At 48.5% G+C, this 19,780-nt stretch overlaps 7 protein-coding genes across 7 annotated transcripts; 6 read left to right on the plus strand and 1 right to left on the minus strand.

The window, feature by feature from the left end:
- Positions 1-1,018: 1,018 nt before the first annotated feature.
- CONPUDRAFT_111449 (glycoside hydrolase family 29 protein) lies at positions 1,019-4,387 on the plus strand. The gene is made up of 17 exons (XM_007775498.1): positions 1,019-1,251; positions 1,303-1,429; positions 1,484-1,543; positions 1,594-1,648; positions 1,700-2,282; positions 2,341-2,366; positions 2,416-2,449; positions 2,504-2,535; positions 2,589-2,658; positions 2,717-2,827; positions 2,889-3,024; positions 3,083-3,107; positions 3,178-3,358; positions 3,416-3,512; positions 3,573-3,771; positions 3,830-3,941; positions 3,995-4,387. The coding sequence occupies exons 1-17, from the start codon at positions 1,048-1,050 to the stop codon at positions 4,298-4,300; spliced, it is 2,358 nt and encodes a 785-aa protein (XP_007773688.1). The 5' UTR covers positions 1,019-1,047; the 3' UTR covers positions 4,301-4,387.
- A 1,187-nt stretch (positions 4,388-5,574) lies between these two features.
- CONPUDRAFT_131117 (uncharacterized protein) lies at positions 5,575-6,104 on the plus strand (the record flags this gene model as incomplete). Its single annotated transcript, XM_007775499.1, has 2 exons — positions 5,575-5,954; positions 6,008-6,104. 2 exons carry the CDS (start codon positions 5,575-5,577, stop codon positions 6,009-6,011), a joined length of 384 nt encoding a protein of 127 aa, XP_007773689.1. The 3' UTR covers positions 6,012-6,104.
- Positions 6,105-7,070: 966 nt separating this feature from the next.
- Positions 7,071-7,580, plus strand: CONPUDRAFT_158497 (uncharacterized protein; the record flags this gene model as incomplete). Its single annotated transcript, XM_007775500.1, has 2 exons — positions 7,071-7,149; positions 7,213-7,580. The coding sequence occupies 2 exons, from the start codon at positions 7,071-7,073 to the stop codon at positions 7,578-7,580; spliced, it is 447 nt and encodes a 148-aa protein (XP_007773690.1).
- A 786-nt stretch (positions 7,581-8,366) lies between these two features.
- Positions 8,367-9,543, minus strand: CONPUDRAFT_146877 (uncharacterized protein; the record flags this gene model as incomplete). The annotated part of the gene is made up of 4 exons (XM_007775501.1): positions 8,367-8,440; positions 8,579-8,972; positions 9,031-9,446; positions 9,489-9,543. The coding sequence occupies 4 exons, from the start codon at positions 9,541-9,543 to the stop codon at positions 8,367-8,369; spliced, it is 939 nt and encodes a 312-aa protein (XP_007773691.1).
- Positions 9,544-10,704: 1,161 nt separating this feature from the next.
- Positions 10,705-11,992, plus strand: CONPUDRAFT_85016 (uncharacterized protein; the record flags this gene model as incomplete). The annotated part of the gene is made up of 5 exons (XM_007775502.1): positions 10,705-11,275; positions 11,356-11,660; positions 11,714-11,834; positions 11,890-11,910; positions 11,964-11,992. Coding segments are annotated over 2 exons (285 nt in total), but the record flags the coding sequence as incomplete, so codon positions are not given.
- Positions 11,993-12,422: 430 nt separating this feature from the next.
- Positions 12,423-13,220, plus strand: CONPUDRAFT_111454 (uncharacterized protein). Its single transcript, XM_007775503.1, has 3 exons — positions 12,423-12,575; positions 12,625-13,003; positions 13,061-13,220. The coding sequence occupies exons 1-3, from the start codon at positions 12,440-12,442 to the stop codon at positions 13,155-13,157; spliced, it is 612 nt and encodes a 203-aa protein (XP_007773693.1). The 5' UTR covers positions 12,423-12,439; the 3' UTR covers positions 13,158-13,220.
- Positions 13,221-15,532: 2,312 nt separating this feature from the next.
- Positions 15,533-18,235, plus strand: CONPUDRAFT_111456 (MFS general substrate transporter). The gene is made up of 18 exons (XM_007775504.1): positions 15,533-15,743; positions 15,795-15,829; positions 15,892-15,961; positions 16,009-16,022; positions 16,075-16,255; positions 16,307-16,340; positions 16,389-16,488; positions 16,544-16,573; positions 16,626-16,636; positions 16,683-16,783; positions 16,836-17,100; positions 17,161-17,251; positions 17,307-17,355; positions 17,407-17,525; positions 17,583-17,617; positions 17,676-17,764; positions 17,828-18,049; positions 18,105-18,235. The coding sequence occupies exons 1-18, from the start codon at positions 15,559-15,561 to the stop codon at positions 18,187-18,189; spliced, it is 1,716 nt and encodes a 571-aa protein (XP_007773694.1). The 5' UTR covers positions 15,533-15,558; the 3' UTR covers positions 18,190-18,235.
- Positions 18,236-19,780: the final 1,545 nt, after the last annotated feature.

A 19,780-nucleotide genomic window follows, 5' to 3' on the forward strand; every position in this document is an offset into this window, starting at 1 on the left:
ATAGCAGGCTCTAGAGCCAAAGGTTGAATTGAAGTGGCTTCAGGAGATGATCAGAGGGGTTCTTCAGTATTCTTAGCAAGGCCACGCAGCAGATGTCGCAGTCACTTGGCATAAAATCGCTCCTCTTGGCCTATTCAACGGCCAGGCTCATATACCTCTGCAAATACGAGATCACAAGTTCTTATATGCGTGTCCGCAGGAAACGGTCAGCTTCATGTGCGCACAACAGATAGAGACAACGCACGGAAGGCAATGTAAGGTTACGAAGGACGTGGTAAGTTCTACCATTCAAGCAGACCTAAGATCCGCCGCCCCACAATCATATGAACGCTCGACTGCCCGGGGGATGGCGTTCGGCCGATGGACAGGAGGCAGTCTCGTGAGGTAGTATTGCTGTATTGTATTACACGATTGTGCAATCAAGCTTCGAGAAATGCAATGCAGCAAGTACATACCCAAACGATCCTGGAGCAAGAGGAGGATCCTCCATTGAGTTGAAGAAACTGACTGTATGCACCTTACCGGGAGCAGGAAGCCGAGCCTCTATGCGACGCGGCAAGACAGTGCCTTGCAAAGAGGCTGTGAACATTGAGGGGCCCGTGTTCCTGAACTGAGCTCAGCACTTACTGGGGGTATTCTATGCGAGAAATCCCTACCGGTTTCGCCAGTTCGAAGCTACGGGCTACGTCAGGCCGTTGCGCTTTTGGGATCTTGGTATCGTTCAAAGGAGGTACGAGAGTTTACGAAGAGCGGGATCAGTCAACAAGGACTCAACGCCGAGTCTAGTAATAGCCTATTCACCCACATCAGATGTGAAAGCCGAGACAGCCAGGTATGGCGTGGTAGTCAGAGGTGGAGAAAAAAGTGGTTCACCACGACAGATGGCCACTGCACACGGTTGATTCCGAACCGTGGGAATGGATGGTTGGAGCGCGCGTCGACGCGTCTGACGTCGCGGCGTCTATTGCATGCGGTCGCGTGGTGGAAACGCGGGGAAGCTGCGGGGCTCGACCTGCTTCACCTCATCGATGTTGACCAGGACCAGTCATGTCGATTCAGCAGCCATTTCCACCCCCATCAACTTCACCTATTCATCCGTTTCCTTCAACCCCCATACCGATTAGCTCACTATACAACAACCAGGCAGGTTCTTTGGGCAATGGAACGACAAACGCGAACTTTGACGGCCAGGGAGGTAGCTATGTCATTGAGTTCCTGCCTAATGGGACATGGGTGTACGATTGTGTTGGAGTGCGTCTTGCAATTATCCAATATGAGCTCTTGCTGATCTACTGCGTTCAGTATGAGTTGCCGTACACATGGGGCACGAGCGACGACAACATCCTAGCGGACGGGCACACTATTGCTTTTGAGCAACCTTTCCTAGCTCATGAGCTTCATTTTCTCTATGCTGGCGATGGAAACCAGGGTATGTATCGTCATGTTTGTATCGTTAGCATCACAGTGCAGAACACGATTACAGGAACAACTGTCGTCAACTTCACACTCCACTACGAGGATAACAGCTCTCAGATCCTGCCAAGTAAGCATTTTCTCGCTCTTGCTTCGCTTGACCCCTGACTTGAGTCAAAGTGTCTGTGAAGCACTGGTGGACAGAGATATTTCTGAACGCTGGCGCAATTGAGACGTAAGTATGTTCTCATCCACTCAACCTAATGTACGTTGACATCATCCTCAGACCCATCCACTACGACAACTACGGCAAAGACATCAATGGGAACCGCACGAGCATATATCAATGGTCCACACCCATACCCTCGCAATCGAGACTCGCAGCTGTACAGCTCCCCCCAGGAACATCATCCGATCGGCTTCACCTCTTTGCGCTCTCCGCCACTCCCGTTGCATGCCAAACGGACAACGGACCTGCACTCGCTTTCCGCCGTGTACGCCTTACATCACGCTGGGAGCTCGTCAATGGTACCCGCGCGCAGGCTGTGGAAGTCACACTAGCCAACCTCACGCCGGTGACAGCGTTCGAGACCGCATCGATCACCACACCCCTCAAAGTCACGGTCTCTGGCCCATCGTTCAGTACCGTTCGGCCCGGTATCATATACCGCCTCACAGCGGCTGACCAGGTCAGAGTGGACGTACTGGTTGAAAATCTGACTCAAATGGAGAGCAACGAGTTGACCGTTGTCGTGGAAGACGAAAGTGGACAGGTCGTCGCGTCGTCTTCTGGCTGGCGTGCGATGTCTCGGCGAGAAGAGTTCGCAACTAGTGACCAGGCTTTGGAGCATCACGAGACGCCAACATGGGTATGGCTACATCTCCTAACTGCAGTGATCAGAGGGGCTTACCTGAGGACGTGAATAGTGGAACAATGCCAAGTTTGGAATCTTGTAGGTGATTGTTCTATGTATAGTCCAACGTGTCACTGGCATTTTCTAGTATACACTGGGGCCCGTACAGCGTTCCTGCATGGGTAAGTCAAGGTTTCTCACAAACTAGCCGTATGACCTCCTTATATTCTTATCAGGGGCCTACTTGGACGTATCCTGCTTGGTACGAGTGAGTGAACTGAACCTTGTCTCTGTTTCTGTCGCTGATGCCAATCTTCTCAGCTGGCAACTGCATGTCAATCCCGGCCCCGACAATGTCTTCTGGGAGTATCATCTCAAGACGTTTGGCAAGGTTCAGCGTGTTCGTCACCTAAGATTGAAGGCGGGTGCTAACAACTTTCGTAACCCAGAACGTCACGTACGACGACTTCTTTGCAAACTTGACAGCGTCTAAGTTCAACGCCAGTGAATGGCTAGACCTTTTTGACGATGCAGGGGCTAAGTACTTTGTTTTCGTTACTGTAAGTCTGGTACCTCCTTGACTGGCCGTCTGCAATGCGCACGTACTAACAAACTTTACAGAAACATCACGATGGTTTCGCGCTATTTGACACAGGAGACACATCGAATCGTAACAGCTTATACTACGGACCGAAACGAGACCTAGTCAAGGAACTGCTCGACACTGCGAAGAAGGAGAAGCCTCATTTGCATCGAGGTACGAATTCGATGAGCCTCGTTTGACATACATATACATCGCCTAAACACCTCCACAGGGACGTACTTTTCCATGCCCGAATGGTACACACCCTCTCTATCACTGCTTTGGCGATTCAACATTTAATCCCAAACTGACATAACGTTATGACAGGTTCAACCCGGATTGGGCACCTTATGGTATTGAAAACTGGCCAGGCGGACTCGCGCACAATCCCTACATCCAGTCCGAGCTCGAGCCCTATACGGGGCGCGTACCCGTCGAAAACTACTTGAGTGACCTGCAGCTCCCTCAGATGCTAGATCTCGCGGAGAAGTACGAGACCGAGATCATGGTGCGTTGTGTATTCTCTAACTTAAGCACTCGTGGCTTGCTGAATATCTGGACTCAGTGGTGCGACATCAGCAGCGCGAACCTGACGCGCGAGTTCGCTGCGCGGTTCTTCGAGAACGCATGGAACCAGGGCAGGCAGGTTGTTATGAATGACCGTACGTCCCACCCACCATTTCATTACTATCAAAGCTTCACGCGAGAATACCGGTGAAAAGGTTGTGGAGACCTCCCAGGCCATGATACGCCCGAGTATGAGAAGCTCGTCGCAACGCAGCCAACGCGCAAGTGGGAAACGAGCGAGGGTATGGACCCACACGCTTATGCCTACAACCGCGCAACACCGCCCAGCGCGTACAAGAACGGCACAACGATCGTGAGGAACCTGGTGGACATTGTGTCAAAGAATGGTAACTAGTGAGTCGTCCCATGTGTGTAATGTTTCAGGTTACATCTGCTGATGCGGCGTTGGTAGTCTTCTGGGAGTAGGGCCTACAGCTGAAGGCGAGATCATCGGAAATATGCAGAAGAACCTCCGAGACGCGGGGAGATGGCTCGGGTACGCGGGAGATTGCGTATACAGCACGGTAACTTCTACTACCATCGTCTCCCAGTCTTATCTGATATCAGAACCCTTCAGGACTTCTGGTTCCGAGGATCCGAAGACCATACCGGCACAATTCGGTTCCTCACCACGCCCAAGGCGTTTTGCATTGTCTCCTTTGAGCGCCCAAGAAATGGGCAGCTGGTCGTGCAGGACCGTGTGCCGATAATTGACGGAGACACAATCTCCCTTCTTGGACCGGGGACTTCTAACACCGAGAGGACGGACTTACATTGGTCCGTTCAGAATGGGACTGGGTGGCTGGCAATTGATGTACCTGAGGAAAACGTGGATCGAGTTGAGTACGCGTGGGCTTTCCGAGTGAATTACAAACAAAATTAGGAGTACTGTGTTGATGTACACCGACAACCCCATGGGTTGTTCACTGAAGTGTCGTAACATCCCCGCTTATCATATAGACTCATTCGACTTGACATTCTATGTTCCGTCTCCACCCTAGTGTTACTTATGATGCTTTGTGAAGTAATTGGCCTGTAGCCATCATGAACCGTGGGATGTATCTGGCACAGGAACGGATCTTTGGGAAGAGAAGGATGATCAGTTAAAAACCTGCGTTAACAAGTAGCACAACCTCCGGTAAGCATTATATTTACCGCAAGGCCACATTGGCAGTAACATCAGTGCCACTCTTCACCACTACCTTCATCACTCATTTGACACTTCATATCGGTACGTAGAAAACTGCGTGTATTCCTTGGCGACTCCGTCACTTTCTGCTATGATGCTATTATCAGTCATCACCTCAGGCACCTTCGCTATTCAAATTGTTCTAGCTACCTTTCAGCTCAGATACCATCGTGGGCAGTTTGGATCCGAACCAGTTCGAGTTATCCGTTCAAGTGCTATGCCAAGTCTGATGGGAAAACTTGGGTGTTGGACGTTAAAATTAGATAGAAGAAAGGGGAAACTCTGTATAAGGATGGAGAGCTTGATTCGCCATCTGAATAAGAAGAATGATAGGATTGATCGGAAATAAGTCATTATACTCATGAAAAAGCAACCGCTACCTTATTGTATACCGGCGGATAAGAGAAGCTAAAATTATGACGATAAACGTCACGAAGCTGGGAGTGTGTTCGATCCGTGAGCGCAGGGAAAATGAGTGGTTCGTGCGTAGTTCAACGCCGCGAACGAAGAAGTACTGAACCTCCTTCCCACGGCTGTTCCTGGCAGTGATGCAGATTGGATGCAGACTCGATTTGATCTTTGCTTCCCATGAACTTGCAGTGAAATCTAGCGGTCGCCGTGATGGTTTTGTGCACACTCCCAATTTCGCAGCCTTCAGCTCAGTCAGTGTATTTTCCAGACTATGTTCCCCACTTCATTCCAATGGACTCGCTTGGGGTTTCTTGTGGCCATTGGCACGGTCATCGCAACCAATTGGTCCATTTATATTTCCTACAAAGCGAAGACGGGGATGCGCAAGCCTTTGGTGGTCGATTATTGTGCGAGAATTCTATCTCTTCTGTCTGCCATAGAGCAACTTATACTGTGCGTTGAAAGCATATGTCGGCGACGATTACCCTGCTTGGTTTGACGTCCCTGGCATTGACGATCCAGTGGAAATGACCTTTGCAGAAAGCGGCTCTTACCCGATGACTGGCCCGCGTGCGCAGGCTGCCTATGTTAGCTTGCGCGGCGCAAACTCGCATGACGGTTATGTTCGTCTAGGGCCAGGTTACCGCTGGTTTTCCATTTCGATGTTCCACCAGATGCACTGTCTCAATCAACTTCGCGTAAACCTTGTTGACCCAGATGGAGAGTTAGCCTCGGAATCGCATGTTCAACACTGCTTGAACTACTTGAGACAATTCTTTTTATGCCACGCCGACGACACTCTAGAGCCAGGAGACTTTCTCCAAAGCGAGCATATCAGGGGTACTATCAGTCATACTAGACAATGTCGGAACTGGATGAAACTTGAAGACGCGGTTGATGCCAACTGGAGGGATTGGTTGGCATATAGCCAGACTCTGTGAGCACGAGGATATATACAGATATATTGTAGGACGCTGACTTCTTTTACAGGTGACATCAGCTTCACAGTGCAATAGATGTTGAGCGGCGTTTCTGTACATGAATGCATGACCGCTCATAGATGCGACATTGTAATAAATATCTAGTGCTAAGCACTGCAGCTCATGACACTTCGTGTGTAGACGTGCTAATGACCTGGATACTAATATGTACTTCATCTCACTCACGCGCACAAAAAGTCACCGAGAACGGATCTGTACTTCCCCTAAAATAAATGCAAACCCCGTCACTACAGCTGTGAAGCTCGTTCTGAGATATCCCAGTGAGTCGAAAAAACCGGGCTTTGAGTAATTGTTTTTGCCAGTTGCAGACTACAAGATTGTGCATGCGAACCCGAGGCTCTTTTGTTTCCTGTCCCTCGGCCCTGGGCCAAAGTATCGTTAATATCCGTCAACAACGGCTGTGTCCAGCTTCCCTTGATGGCGAGATCGCCGTATTTCTTGTCAGCGAAAGAATCATCCAAAAGGTACCTAATAGGAGACATACCGTGTGGAATCCGAAGTCATGATAATAATTCTAGTTACCTAAAATCACTTGATAAAAATGTAAGCTTTGGCAACTCCCTCGGAGCCAGACAGTGAAATGAAATAGAATGACAGGATGCTCTCATTGGCAGCTGCCTACCAGTTCCCATAGAGCCGCTATGGTAGGCTGGATGAGGAAGAAATTTAACAGATGATGCATTTTTAGAACATGATCGCTAATAGCAGCTTTACCGCATGATTTTGGCACGGTTATGATTTCCGAGAGGATCACATCAGAAAATTATTCTTGGTGACGCTCAAATTTCAAAGTTGCGATGCTTGAACGCGATCTGGCATGCTGTTTTGCTTGCATGAAGTTACTGATGGTGCTCTTTATGTACGTGTGTATTCCCGACGGCAAAGGATGTTATTCCCAAAGGAATAAGGGCCACATATAAAAGACAGGTTCGTCCTTTACCTATAATTCATTCCACAAGAATATCGTATTGAATCACGAGAGTCAGCTTCTCCATAACTCCTTCACATCAGTGCTAGGCCTTCACCTTGTACCACACTTGATTTAATTCGACATGCACACATTTTCCGTTGCTATTGTTCTTTGTGCCAGCATCCTCGTGCAGGCTGCTACTTTACCTGCCCGTAGCTCTGGTGAGTGCTTGATTTATGGTGGACAGGCCTTTTCACGTTCCTGATACTATTGAGTCGTAATAGATGCTCAAGGACTCTATCATCGTGCCATTGACTATAACGAGGCTGTCTTTCGTCGTGATACTAACATCAACTTCGTATCTCGCGGCGGCGAAGAAACGGACAACAACTTCCGTCGCGGAGGAGAGGAGACCGATAACAATTTCCGCCGTGGTGGTGAAGAGACTGATAACAACTTCCGTCGCAGCGAGGAGGAAACCGACAACAATTTCCGTCGCGGTGGAGAGGAGGTTGACAATAACTTCCGCCGCGGTGGTGAGGAGACCGATAACAATTTCCGTCGTGATGGAGAGGAGACTGACAATAACTTCCGCCGCGGTGGTGAGGAAACCGACAACAATTTCCGCCGTGGTGTTGAAGGCACCGTTTGATCATGCTGTAATCTGCTAATGTTACATCGCAGTAAATGTGTATATATCTTTGCTTCTTCCCCAAATAGTTTTCTTTCTCGATCGGAATGTCTTTCATCAAAATACGATGTAGTCAGGTAGCTCACAGCCATACTGTAACCACGTGCATATGCTACAGTATGTACGATAGAACTTGGTTCTCTGTTTCTGGGAAAGCGATCGCAATCAATGATACAATCTTCAGTCAAACTCAGTACCAAATGATTTGTAATCACCGACTCAGACGGATAGATCCAGTACCCAGTAATGAACACTCGGCACCCATTTTATCAAAGAAGCCCAACCTTGATTATCTGAATAAAGACTGGACACTGAAGTATGTATATTCTCGACACCTTTGGGGTATTGAAAGAAGAATCGCCGATGGCAATGTATTTATAGACACTGAGCACATAGGTTTGTCACGGCCCTCAGGCCTCACTTCCAGATATAGCCCACAATTTCTGACCGGAGTTTACACACCATACGAGACATGGCATAAAAAACTGTGTCTTGCATGTGTATGGATCATGATCACATATTAGTGAAGGGCGTCCTGCTTCCATTTGCGTAGGACTAGATGGAATACATGTGTAAGTCAAGGTTTCAACTTTTCGAGTGCATGTCTGTGCATGTGCTTCTACAGCGAGCATTTTTTGTAGCTAGTGAGTTACCACCCCTGAGTACTAGTCGCGAGACGAAAGATGATCGATGAACGTTGAACGCTGACAACGTTGAACCATTGGTATTTAACTGGAGTATGAACTACTAAAACCGCTGTAACGACGGCTCGACATCGTTCTCGTTCCCCGCGATCACCCATCCATTCTGGCCACCTCTTTCTGCCCCCCATACTCAGCTGCTCGTGAATTTCTGAGGCACAACGCTCCCCCATTCTGGTAGGGAGGAACTTTGACGTAAGAAGACACCTAGGTACTTTATCAGCAAGATAACTCTCCGTTATAACATCGCCTACCCACCGAGACTTTCGCGTTCATCTTGCCACCACTCAGCTGCGCATGCTTCTTCAAGCTCCTCTTCACAAGCAAACTCGAATGTCTGCAATGACTCTTGTAGACATTCCCGTATATGTAGCTCCGAGTCTATGCCTTCTCCAACAAGGAGCGTGCCGAGAAGCTGACCCCTTTCGGGTTTTGTTTTCCATGAGAGGCTCTGAACGTCGAGAGGTTGGTCTGTTATTAGCTCGTAAACAGCAATATTAACAGGCTCATCCCTAAAAGAGGTGAAGGTGCGGTTGAAACGTGCACGCGGATCCGCCTCGCTCTCGAGGACGTCCCGAGACGAGATTCTCACGGTCACTTGGCACCGTTCCATACCATAATCGAGGGCGCGGAACTGGGCAATAGTGGATGTCTGTAGAGAATAAAAACAGTGAATTAAAGTGTACAGGACTCTAAGAGCACATGCTAACCTCCTTGTTTACGACAAAGGGCTTGTGTAACGGGCTAATTGTACCTCTGATCGAAGAGAACCACTCCCTCTGACCATCGGGATAAACGTAGTCGGGATGGTTGATGCTCACTTGCGTTAACAACGAGACACGATTCATGAACGGGCGTGGAGTCGAGAAACCCGATCGATTTCGATCTATCTTGTCGAGCCCAAAGAATTGGTTGGGGCGCAGTAGAGGGACACCAGCAAAGTTATCTGCAGATGCCCATATGTCTTGTGATGACGAAAAGCCGCGAACAAGCAGGAATGTGTTGAAGATGCTGAAGGAAATGCTGACTACCACACCAGCGAACAGGAACCACAGCCACTGCTTCTGATTATCAGGTTGTTTCTTCCTATTGCTATATAATGTAGATTCGACTAGATGTAATGGTACTGTTAGCGTGTGAGATGAGACGGTTATCTGGGTCCACTCACTGTCTTCGTCAGACTCATTGGATAAATCGGCATAGTTGAATGCTGAGGGACCCATTGTTAAGAGAGCTTGAAACATTGCCTTATGTTGAAAGACCTAATTGAGCTTTCTTTAGTGGGGGGGTAGCGTGTAATTGGCACTGAGTACAGTTCGACGACCAACTTAACAATGTCCATCGCTGTCTCGTTCTTCTATCAGATTTGCTAATCTACAACATTTATTAGAAAGGTATTACGAGATTACGGATCATGATGCTGCATTGCCATACCAATGCATACGAATTCTGGATTCATCATCAAGGTTTTGGTGATACTCATGAACTTTCTGTTTCTCACACGGCCAGGAACATCAGAATCTATACCCACAATGCCGTACCTCAAACTATACCGATGATTAATGATCATGTACATGATTCGCCGTTCAGACACTGACAGTGGACAACCAGCGGCCCTGAGGATCAAATCTATGAGCTCCACAAGACATGCCGTGCTCCGCTACGGCACAATTGATGGGCGAAGACGTGAAAATCAGAGCACGTACTACGAACTGTTGTCTGCTACATGTGAGAGAATCAGACAGGTTCTAGACCGACTGGCACGGCCTACCACGTCACGGTGCTATGCAATCGAATCTCATCTGCTCCATGAGTTTTCCAATATTGATAGTTGTCCTCCCCTGTTTCGGCAAGTCGGTCGGACCTGTCATAAGGGCTTGCACTTTGCAACCGTGATGTATCAAACGAACAAAAACCTATTTAAGGTTTTCTGAACCTTCAGATCTATCCCTTCAGATCTATTAACCTTTGTCGGCAGCATGATCTTTCATTGGGATATTGATGGGATTCAGGAATAGGTACCATCAGCAGAGCATCTCAACCGAAGTAAATGCCGGGGTTAGACTCATTAATCTGACAGAGTACACATATACATGCATTCAACGATTTGAAGAAGTAACAGTTAACTATCTACACACAACGGGCAACAGACCATGATCACATAGCACAAAGATGGGCCCGCACCTTTGAGTTCAATAGGACACAGGTAGGAAGATAGGGCGAGGGTGTACCATGAAGGAAGGTGCGAGAGTCGTAGTACATCACGTTAATCACGTTAATTCTGCCTGAAGCTGAAGCGGACAATGCCGCGGCTACCATCTAGGCCGAAAACTCAGGTGGTGCGTGTATGCAGCGGTTCGTAGCATCAAATGCTGGTGTGGCAAGTAAAATAGTAGATAAATCATAGTGCAACAGAGATAAGCATAGACGTAGTTGTAGAGATATGAGGCTCGAAGCTGGGGAAACTCTGGCGAGACGCGAGCGTGAGCGTGAGCGACGAACCCAGCGTCTCGCCAGTGCGAGTCTTAAGTCTCGCGTCAGCCTCCTTTTCCCGTTATAAAAGGCCTGTGCCCAGGCTGGTCACCGATGATGCGCCCCAGAATGTGTTCCGTGCAGGGGTGCATTGATAGACACTTTTGCGCCTCACGATCGGCAGGAGCGGCGCCGACGCAAGATCTGGGAGTTCGACGGAAAGGACAGTCTATTGAGCTATGTATAGACGATTGAATACACTGAGACGCACCTGGGAGTTCGACGGAAAGGACGAAGAACTCCCGGGGTGCGATGCGCGATGATAATCAAACGTTCGAAAGATACTGGCCGACTCACGTGCGAGTCGCTGTACTACTGCTACGCCAACGTTCCACCATGTCGCCGACACTGCTAACTGTGTCGCTCATTAGCGCCTCGCAGGTAGGAATGCATTCCTGGGTCGCTGAAAGCGAACTGCAAAACCTGGGGGCGCGGCGCGCGGATGAACGGGGTCAGCACGTTGTGACGAATTGTATGCCTGAGTGCGCAGCACGTTCACGCACCGATTCGCATGTTCAGACGGGGGAAAAGGGAGCGAGGGATCTATTCGAGCCCAACCATCAATGGGCAGTGCAAGGAGACCGGGGGAAAGAGGGCGCTGCGGGTATCGAGAGCCTGAACTGGCCGTGGTCGAACACGTGTTTACAGGCGGCGAGCTTGGTGCTCCTCGAGTGAGAGAGCGTACCTTGGTGTGAGCTTGCTGAACGCGGCTTGCCGGTTCAGACTGGCCAAGGTGCCAGGGATGAGATAGGGCTCGCCGGGCGGCAGGGAACGAGCTGACCGTGGCCGAACATGAGCCCATGGGTGTCTGTGATGGTCATTTTCGTCAGTGGGGAATGGTGTTTGAGCGAGAGAGCGTACCTGCGAACCCTGCATCGGATGCAACGATGGGGAGAATCACGAGCAAGCTGGAGTAGAATTGGATGGAGGCAAGGTGTTCTTCGAGAACATCAAGTGGAGTCGAGAAGAGTGCTATCGCCACCTGGGAGCATGCTTTCGTGAGCTGGTGGCCAAAAAGCGATAGATATGGTACGCACTGAAAGCCCTACTCTGTAGTCCTGGCGGGGCTGAAATAAGCGTGTGTAAAAATTAGAGGACTTGGACGACATACCAATCGTGCGACTGCGAAGACCCATGGTGCGAAAATGGGGAGGGGAAGGAGGAGGGGAGGAAAGGATGGCGACGAACAAAGCGCCAGCTCAGGGACCATTATCTTATCAACGGGAGTACGGCCCAAAATGGTTGAGGATATCCGAATCGAGAGCAAATCTGATCTCAAGGGGATCTGATCAAGAGCACAAACAAAAAACCAAACAAAAGCGGGCAGAAATATTGAAGATACGAGTAATCTTTTCTTATCTAGATATTCTGTATGGTTGCTTCTTGGATTGATGTGCAACAGTTATCTTGTGATATCTCTGTGGATATTCACATGCACAGGAAGATGACCCGTAGTAAGCGGCTTTGAATCGCTACTAGGGGTCTTAATAACCCGAGTTGTGACATCTACTAAAAGTTCCGACACAACACCGAAATAACTTGCAGAGCGAAGCCACACCTTGCCCTTGTACTTGCTCTGGAGACGCCATGACATACTGCACTGGGGCTACAGCTAGGCGAGCGATCACATCTATTGCTGTTGGACTATTAATCGTCTTCCTCTCGATTTATGCAAGAAACACACGCTCGTACTCTCAATCTGCGCAGCCCTACGGCTGCTCTCGTCAGTCGATTTTCCATCTTCTCTGACTCTCAACTCATTAGTGTTTTAGTATCACCATTCAAACCGGCATGTTACCACCTTACTGACAGTGTTGCTCACAGTCGTGCGGTGGCAATGTCAATCCACAACAGCGCCCGCTTACAGGTCAATGAAACGCAATCATCTATCGAGTTCCTTGCGATGCTACCGTCCGGAAGACACACTGTCTCTGTACCGTGGGATGGTCCCAACGGTCATGGCGAGAACGTCCCTCATACTGTTGCTCTCTTTCACCAAATTCGATGCATCGAAGCCATCAGAGAGGCATACGCGAAGCGATTGGGAGAGACTCACCTCAGTAGACATTGCCTGAATTATTTGAGGCAGTCGCTACTATGTCTCTCCGATACCAAACTTGAACCTGCCATCACACCATTCTTTGGTCGTCAGTGAGTCAATGACGGGATATGCGTTATTAAACTGCTAATATTTGGCTACTTAACTAGCACGGTCGACTCTAGGTCGAATTACGTGTGCAGAAACTGGACGGCGGTATATGCAGCTGCGGATATGTATAATAATCTCACAGAACAGAAGAGTTAGAGCGGACCAGCTTTTGTTGGCCATAGTTACACAATGAGGGTGTTGCTAGGTTATACATGTTTTATGGAGAACCACTCAAGTCTTAAAGAAATGGTCACTCCAAGTGACATTCAGTCTCGTAAATGGCTGCACTTCTGGCCTATGAGGGGTTGGAAACGACACCCGGGGATGTAAGAACTAGTGAGCGAAACTGTGTGGGCCAATAGACTCTAATGCGGACTTAAAACATTGTTGTCGAGCAAGCATTATAGTCCTTCTGCTGAAGATAGGTGCATGTTCTATGTTCAGCGCATGTGCTGATGTCCACAGATGTCATCATGGCTGCACATCAAGTGCCCATGCAACTAGACACTACATTTGTCGTTGTCGATTTGCTTGTGTCTCATCTTCCCATGCGAGTAAAGCGAGTGTGGTGGATGTTCTATACCTTGGACAGAATCGCGATCTGTACGGCAAGAGATAGCAGCTAGGCGTGTCTCTCCCATGCGTTGGGCGGCGACTTCGCCGATCAGAGCAAAGGTAATGACAGCGATTTTATTCTGACCGTATAAATACATTAATATTTCAATTGATCTTGGTACCTGGTCTCGCAAAGATGCGGCCACTGTTAGGGTACGTTGACTCTGACTGCGTGGAAATCACAGCGTGAAACTGATAAGCTTCCGTGTGCACCAGCCTCTGTGGATTATTTTCTTGAGCTCCCATTGGCTGGATTTTCTGATTTCAATGCACCAATAGGATCTAGCCTCACGGCAATACTGTAACTTTACGACCAACATTTCGTCACGGGTCACGCCCAACCTGAGGCCTGACGAGCAAACTTTTCATCGTGACTGTCCCACCAGAATTGACCGCTCGCGAACCATTTCGTGACATCGTATAAATTAGTGCAAAATTGGGATCAAATTGCTATAATGTACTATAACCAGCGCGTGACCGTATCTAACGAGCTAAGAAGTTATCGCACTTCTTGTTCGTTGATCTGCGACATTTGCGCCAACCAGAAGACTCCGAGTCAGCTTTTTGCGTGAGATCTGGGACCGTGTTGTGGTAGCTGGCTTTAGCGGGCACCTCGGGGTGGAAGATCCTAGAGGATCCTCTGGAAAAGATCCGCAGGCTCCACCCACGAATTGCCATCAAAGGCTGGCTCGGCGGAGAAAGGCTCCACAGCAACTAGTGTTGCCGCAGTTCGTATAACCGGGACCAGTCCCATAGGGACCGGTTTTTTGGCAAACATGGTTCGGTTTCAAGGACTAAACCATTTGTTAGGGTTTCAGAGGGTGAGTTCTCGGTTTGGAACCCCTGGGAGCCAAGATGCCATGGAAACCTTTTAGCTTTGATTTCGCTTATGATTTTATTGACGTAATTGTAGTCAACCTTCGGCCTTCTCCACTGACCTGGGCAGCCCACTGCTGCATCTTTGGGTCTGCGGGTCAGCTATGTCATGTTCAAGATGCATCTTCAGGGATATCCCAGACATAACAGGTCAGACAGTACCATTGATGCTGAATTACGCAGGCTCTGTTAATACAAGGACTGTTAAAGGCGAGTTTCTCTTGTAAGCAGCACTTTTGCACCTGATGCACATTCATTGTGCTCGGGACCACAGTCGTGATATTAGTATACTTCTACTACAAATTCATTATAGATTTTGTTGTCCTTGTTATGGGGTTCGAACTGGTCTACGGACCGAAACTAGGTTCGGGGAACTGCTTGTCCCTGGAAACCAACTCGGACGGAACCGAGGGCATCCTTGGTTCGGTTCACGGTTCCAAACCGTTGGCCGCCCGAACCGCGGCAACACTAACAGCAACCTGGATCCTCATGTTGGTCTTGATGATGGGCTGCCGAGATCCGATCCCAGACCTCAGGCCTCAGGATCGGTGAGCGAGACGTCGCGAAGGAGTTTGGGGGCGGCTGGGCTGGTGAGGGAGTCAATGGAGTGGTTGAACGTTCCGAATCTTCCTTAGTCCTCCTCTGACCACACACCGAGAAAATGCTTACCCGAGATACCCAACGAACATCTTGTCATAGACCACGCCACCGACGGACTTGTTTTGTGACATTACGCTTGTGATATTCGTATTCTCACGCCTCCCCGCGAGCCTTTGGCCGTAAAAGTGCAGTAGTATTCCACGGGTCGAGACAATCCAATACTTACGTACTCGATCCCATCTCGATCTCACTATCTTCTATTTTTGTATCAGTACACGCGCACACGGTCTTCTTTCATTTTACTGAAGCTCCGATTTTATGCCCATCTGCATCAATATTCAATGCCCGTTATAGACGTTATCCCCTCACCTGGACCAAACCGGGACTCACGTACTCACTACAGCTTGAGCTTCGGCTTTTGCCCCCATTAAACATTCACCCCCTTCCTCCCATTGCTTCAGACAATATGTCCCTCGACACGTCCATTCAACTAGACTTGCCTTCCATTGGCGCCCTAGAAGCAGACGCGATCGCAGTTCAGAGTACAAGGGACGCTGCTGGAGAAGTAAACAAACTCAACGTAGAATGCACCCCACAGGACGGCATTTCTGAGCGGTATCTTTCCGGGAAGGAGCTTCTCGTTGCTACTTTGTGAGCTCTCGGATTGATTCAAGGGGATCAGTGTATCTGAACCACGGAAAGCGGTCTTATGCTTTCGCTTCTTCTTTCGTCCTTAGGTATGTCGTGTTCTCCTGTGTCTCTGGCATTTAATGGCTATTTCGCCCCCTAATTTTACCAGATATGACAATTGTCAGTACTGCTCTACCCACAATAGTATCTGAATTCGATGCCTTGAGGCAGGTTACATGGTACGCTTCCCCCTGTTCTACTTCGCCTTTGCGCTGAACCTTTCCAGGGTCCCTACAGCGTGTAAGCGAAATATTCTGCTCCAATATCCGAGCTAAGCGCCACCACTTATTAGACTTACTCACGATGACGGCATTTACGCTTCCTGTGGGCCAGCTACTCACCATCTTTCCGACCAAGTTTGTATACATCGCTTCCATTGTGATCTTCGAACTAGGAAGTCTTCTTTGCGCGGTCGCTAACTCAATGAATTTCTTGATTATTGGTCGGGCTGTTGCAGGGATTGGTGCAACTGCGTCAGTAATGATTACCACGCACACGTTATAACTTGGCTAAACAAACCTTAGGATTCTGATATGCGTGATTTCTACCATTGCACAGGTACGTACGGTACCATAAAGTTACCATACTAGTAGCTAAAATGTCTAGATTGCTCGTCTTGAAATTCGGCCAGCCCTGTTCGGAGCCATCAGTGTGGTATTCGCAATCGCGTCAGTGATGGGACCGTTAGTTGGTGGTGCATTTGCAGGTGAAGTACACCCCAAAATCTCAAAAATGATATAATATTGACGACAGGATCACAGAGAGAGTAACCTGGAGGTGGTGCTTTTACAGTGAGCTTGTGGTTTTCGATATAATTGTCAGCGTATCTGACTGACGCCCTAGTGAACCTCCCCGTAATATTATTCCCTTGTTATATGACTAGGGCTTATGTTTGACTAGATTGGGGCACTGTCACTTCTGATATCGTACTTCATGCCATACATCAAGGCACCTAGCAACAACTCCGCTGTGGCTAAGTCAACATTTCAAAAATTCAAGGAGTGAGCTTACGTTGTTCCCTAAGTATTCATATATCTCATCAATTTCCGCAAGGATTGACTGGCTGGGGTTCCTCATATCTTCCGGCAGTTTTGTTGCATTTCTATTCCCTTTGCAATTTGGGGGAAACACGTATTCATGGGGCTCTTCCCATGTCATTATCCCCCTTGTTCTATCTGGGGTCGGGTTTATCCTTTTTCTTGGGTGGCAGCACTATGTGGGGGATCGTGCGCTGCTTCCAAAGTCTGTCATTCGACGACCCCTCATTGGAGCGTGCTTCATCGCCTTCTGTGACTTTTATGCTGTGAACGTTGGTATTGTAAGTATGATACTGCTCCACTCATAATCACCGATCTACAATCGCTGAACCATATGATAGTACTATATTCCACTTTGGTACCAGTCACAGGGGCGCAGTCCGATTCAGTCTGGCATTAGTATCCTTCCGTTTCTCCTGTCGCTCGTTATCGGTGAAGCCTTATCAAGCTTCTAGCGTCCTTCGTCAACTAACGATATCCTGAATAGCGTCCATTGTGACAGGAGCCTACGCAAACGCCACAGGAAGATACTGGCCGTAAGTCCAACATGCTCTAAAACTAAAACTGAAACCTCATACATGTCTTAGTATCATGGTCGTTTCCCCTCTCCTATACTCTATCGGATCTGGACTAATGTACACGGTGGGAGTCGGTTCCTCCGAAGGGAAGCTAATCGGCTATCAGATCATTAGTGGCATTGGAATTGGTGAGATGCGAACGCCTCCTCCGCCTGCCTGCTATCTAACGTGAACTATGAAAACAGGATGTGCACTCCAAATGCCTGATATATCCATACAGGTATATCTTTTAATTTGTTGCTGAACATGGGAATAAAACCTGACGGACTCTGATGTAGTCTGAACTAGCCTACGAAGAAGAGCTTATTCCACGGGCGGCAGGTATGAGTAGCCTCGTAGAGAATCTCGGCGCCATCGTTGGTCTCGCGTAAGTTACGGAGACCTGAGATCAGTCTTACCATTAACAACTCTTACCACTCTATTTTCACAGGATTGCTGGTTCCGTGTTTCTCAATCAGCTCAAAGTGAATCTGCACCAATACGCCCCTTCTCTGCCACCTTCAGTGGCAGTGAGCGTGCAGCAAAGCATATCAAACATTTTTACTCTTCCTGCCAATGAGCAAGCTGCTGTGGTACAGGCATATGTAAAGACTCTCGACCAAGTGTTTCTCATTGGCGTACCTATCGGCGCCATTTCGAGTGTAATATCTCTGTGGGTTTCCCATCAACAGAGGATAGCTGAGGACATATGCTAACAACGTCTTCAGGACATGCATACACAACTACAATCTCAAGACGAGGGGCTCTTCTTCTACTTTGGATGCTGATGAAGTGAAAGACATTAAGCCTTGAATCTTACTCGCTCAATGTACTTACACATCACAAAAATGTTAACACGACGTCATGTTCGCGCTCATACCACATGCGTTGACATGCGACTTGATGGGGAGCTCCAAGTGTTGCATCAGCTTTAGGCGCCGTTTGGCTCGCAGTCTCATGTACTCATGCGCGGCTCCCTCACTTGCGAACGATAATTGAATGTTAGACCTAGAAAATGACTTTAAATGGACTGCCGCACGCGCTTCCGATGAACTACTGAATGTTAGTCTCGTCCGATCATGAACGAAAGACGAGGAGATCATCTGAGTCGTTGAAACACTATTGTTCGAGTACAAGCTTTCAATAGTAGGATATACAAACCAACGGGAACGGGCTATAGCGCGTCGCTGGTAATGCAGCTGCTGGCCCTGAAGCCTAGATTCATTCATTTCGAACTGTACTCGTGCCATTTTGCTTAAACACGGGGCTGACTCTTACGCTAAGTAGCATCAGGCGCTCACCCCATCTACTCGTTATCATAATTTTGTATGAGGCTAACATGAAACTAGATCAGCTTCTATTTGAATACCAGAGCATAGCGGAGGCATTTCTTGTTCTATTCGAAAACTAGGTTGCTTTATACACGCAATTTCTTGTTTAGTGTACGTTGGTAAACTGATCAGCCCATTATGCAGAATTCTACATTACCAAGCGTTCTCGCAAACATCCACAATGTCAGCGACTCTGTAAAGGCTGGTCACGTGGAACATTGAGGCAGCACTCCGTCTAGCTATTCACCGTCATTCTCGAGTGAGTTTATGATGGTGATAAAATGGTGGGTATGACGTACAGTAATTCATCTTAGCGAGCTACTTCCCCCTTACCATGCGTTATTGATTATAGAAGAACCGCGCAGCGAATTCACGCGTCAGGTTCACGCTGCTGATATTGCACCACTGAGCGCTTGACCTAGTTAATACCCCACCAGCCTGCAGAAATTTGAAGTCAGACATCTGAGTTAGACAATGATCATTGACCAATGAGTCCCCAGACTTAAACGTTCAAGTGAATGGACATAATGGTATCCGTCCGCAAGGAACGTGACATGCATTAAACGTCGGACTGGTGGCATACTGCCCGCGTGATGGAAACTCGGAGGATGGCGTGGGAAAGAGCGGGTTCCTATTCAGCTGTCTTTGGAGGTAAGGCGGTGGGCTGAATAGAAGGTGGTCAATTCGGCAAGTACCAAGCAAGTACCCCTCATAGCTTCGATATCCAATTCCCTACAAAGCTGATGCACACCAGAAAACTGGTTCCGTGCGCGTGTCGAATGCATTAGATCATACTACTTCCTCCAATCCTCACGCCTCCGGGAGTCTCCTGGTACTCATCACCGAGCATCACCGTTTCCACAAGCACCTCGCGTACATGTACAGCATATCTTCATTCTAGGGCCATAACGCGCCTGACTTTTGTCCAAACAAGCTGGTAACAAAGACGGCGTCTTGATCAACCCCATGGAAAGCAGTAACAGATCAACGATGCCGAAATGGTTCTCTGATGGGCAAAAATTGCATCGTGTGTGCAATTGGACACTTGCATTTTATGATGGCCGCTCCCCCAT

This window comes from Coniophora puteana (genome assembly GCF_000271625.1).
Source record: "Coniophora puteana RWD-64-598 SS2 unplaced genomic scaffold CONPUscaffold_14, whole genome shotgun sequence".
In the NCBI taxonomy this organism is placed as follows: Eukaryota; Fungi; Basidiomycota; class Agaricomycetes; order Boletales; family Coniophoraceae; genus Coniophora; species Coniophora puteana.

Bases quoted from the DNA above. Each gene is read 5' to 3' on its own strand.
- CONPUDRAFT_111449 (XM_007775498.1), top strand. From the start codon at position 1,048: ATGTCGATTCAGCAGCCATTTCCACCCCCATCAACTTCACCTATTCAT. The intron at 2,283-2,340 runs GTATGGCTACAT...GGACGTGAATAG, and splicing joins ATCACGAGACGCCAACATGG to TGGAACAATGCCAAGTTTGG. The intron at 3,025-3,082 runs GTACGAATTCGA...ACACCTCCACAG, and splicing joins GAAGCCTCATTTGCATCGAG to GGACGTACTTTTCCATGCCC.
- CONPUDRAFT_111454 (XM_007775503.1), top strand. From the start codon at position 12,440: ATGACATACTGCACTGGGGCTACAGCTAGGCGAGCGATCACATCTATT. The intron at 12,576-12,624 runs GTCAGTCGATTT...TTAGTGTTTTAG, and splicing joins GCAGCCCTACGGCTGCTCTC to TATCACCATTCAAACCGGCA. The intron at 13,004-13,060 runs GTGAGTCAATGA...CTACTTAACTAG, and splicing joins ACACCATTCTTTGGTCGTCA to CACGGTCGACTCTAGGTCGA.
- CONPUDRAFT_111456 (XM_007775504.1), top strand. From the start codon at position 15,559: ATGTCCCTCGACACGTCCATTCAACTAGACTTGCCTTCCATTGGCGCC. The intron at 16,341-16,388 runs GTACGTACGGTA...TAAAATGTCTAG, and splicing joins TGATTTCTACCATTGCACAG to ATTGCTCGTCTTGAAATTCG. The intron at 16,784-16,835 runs GTGAGCTTACGT...AATTTCCGCAAG, and splicing joins ACATTTCAAAAATTCAAGGA to GATTGACTGGCTGGGGTTCC.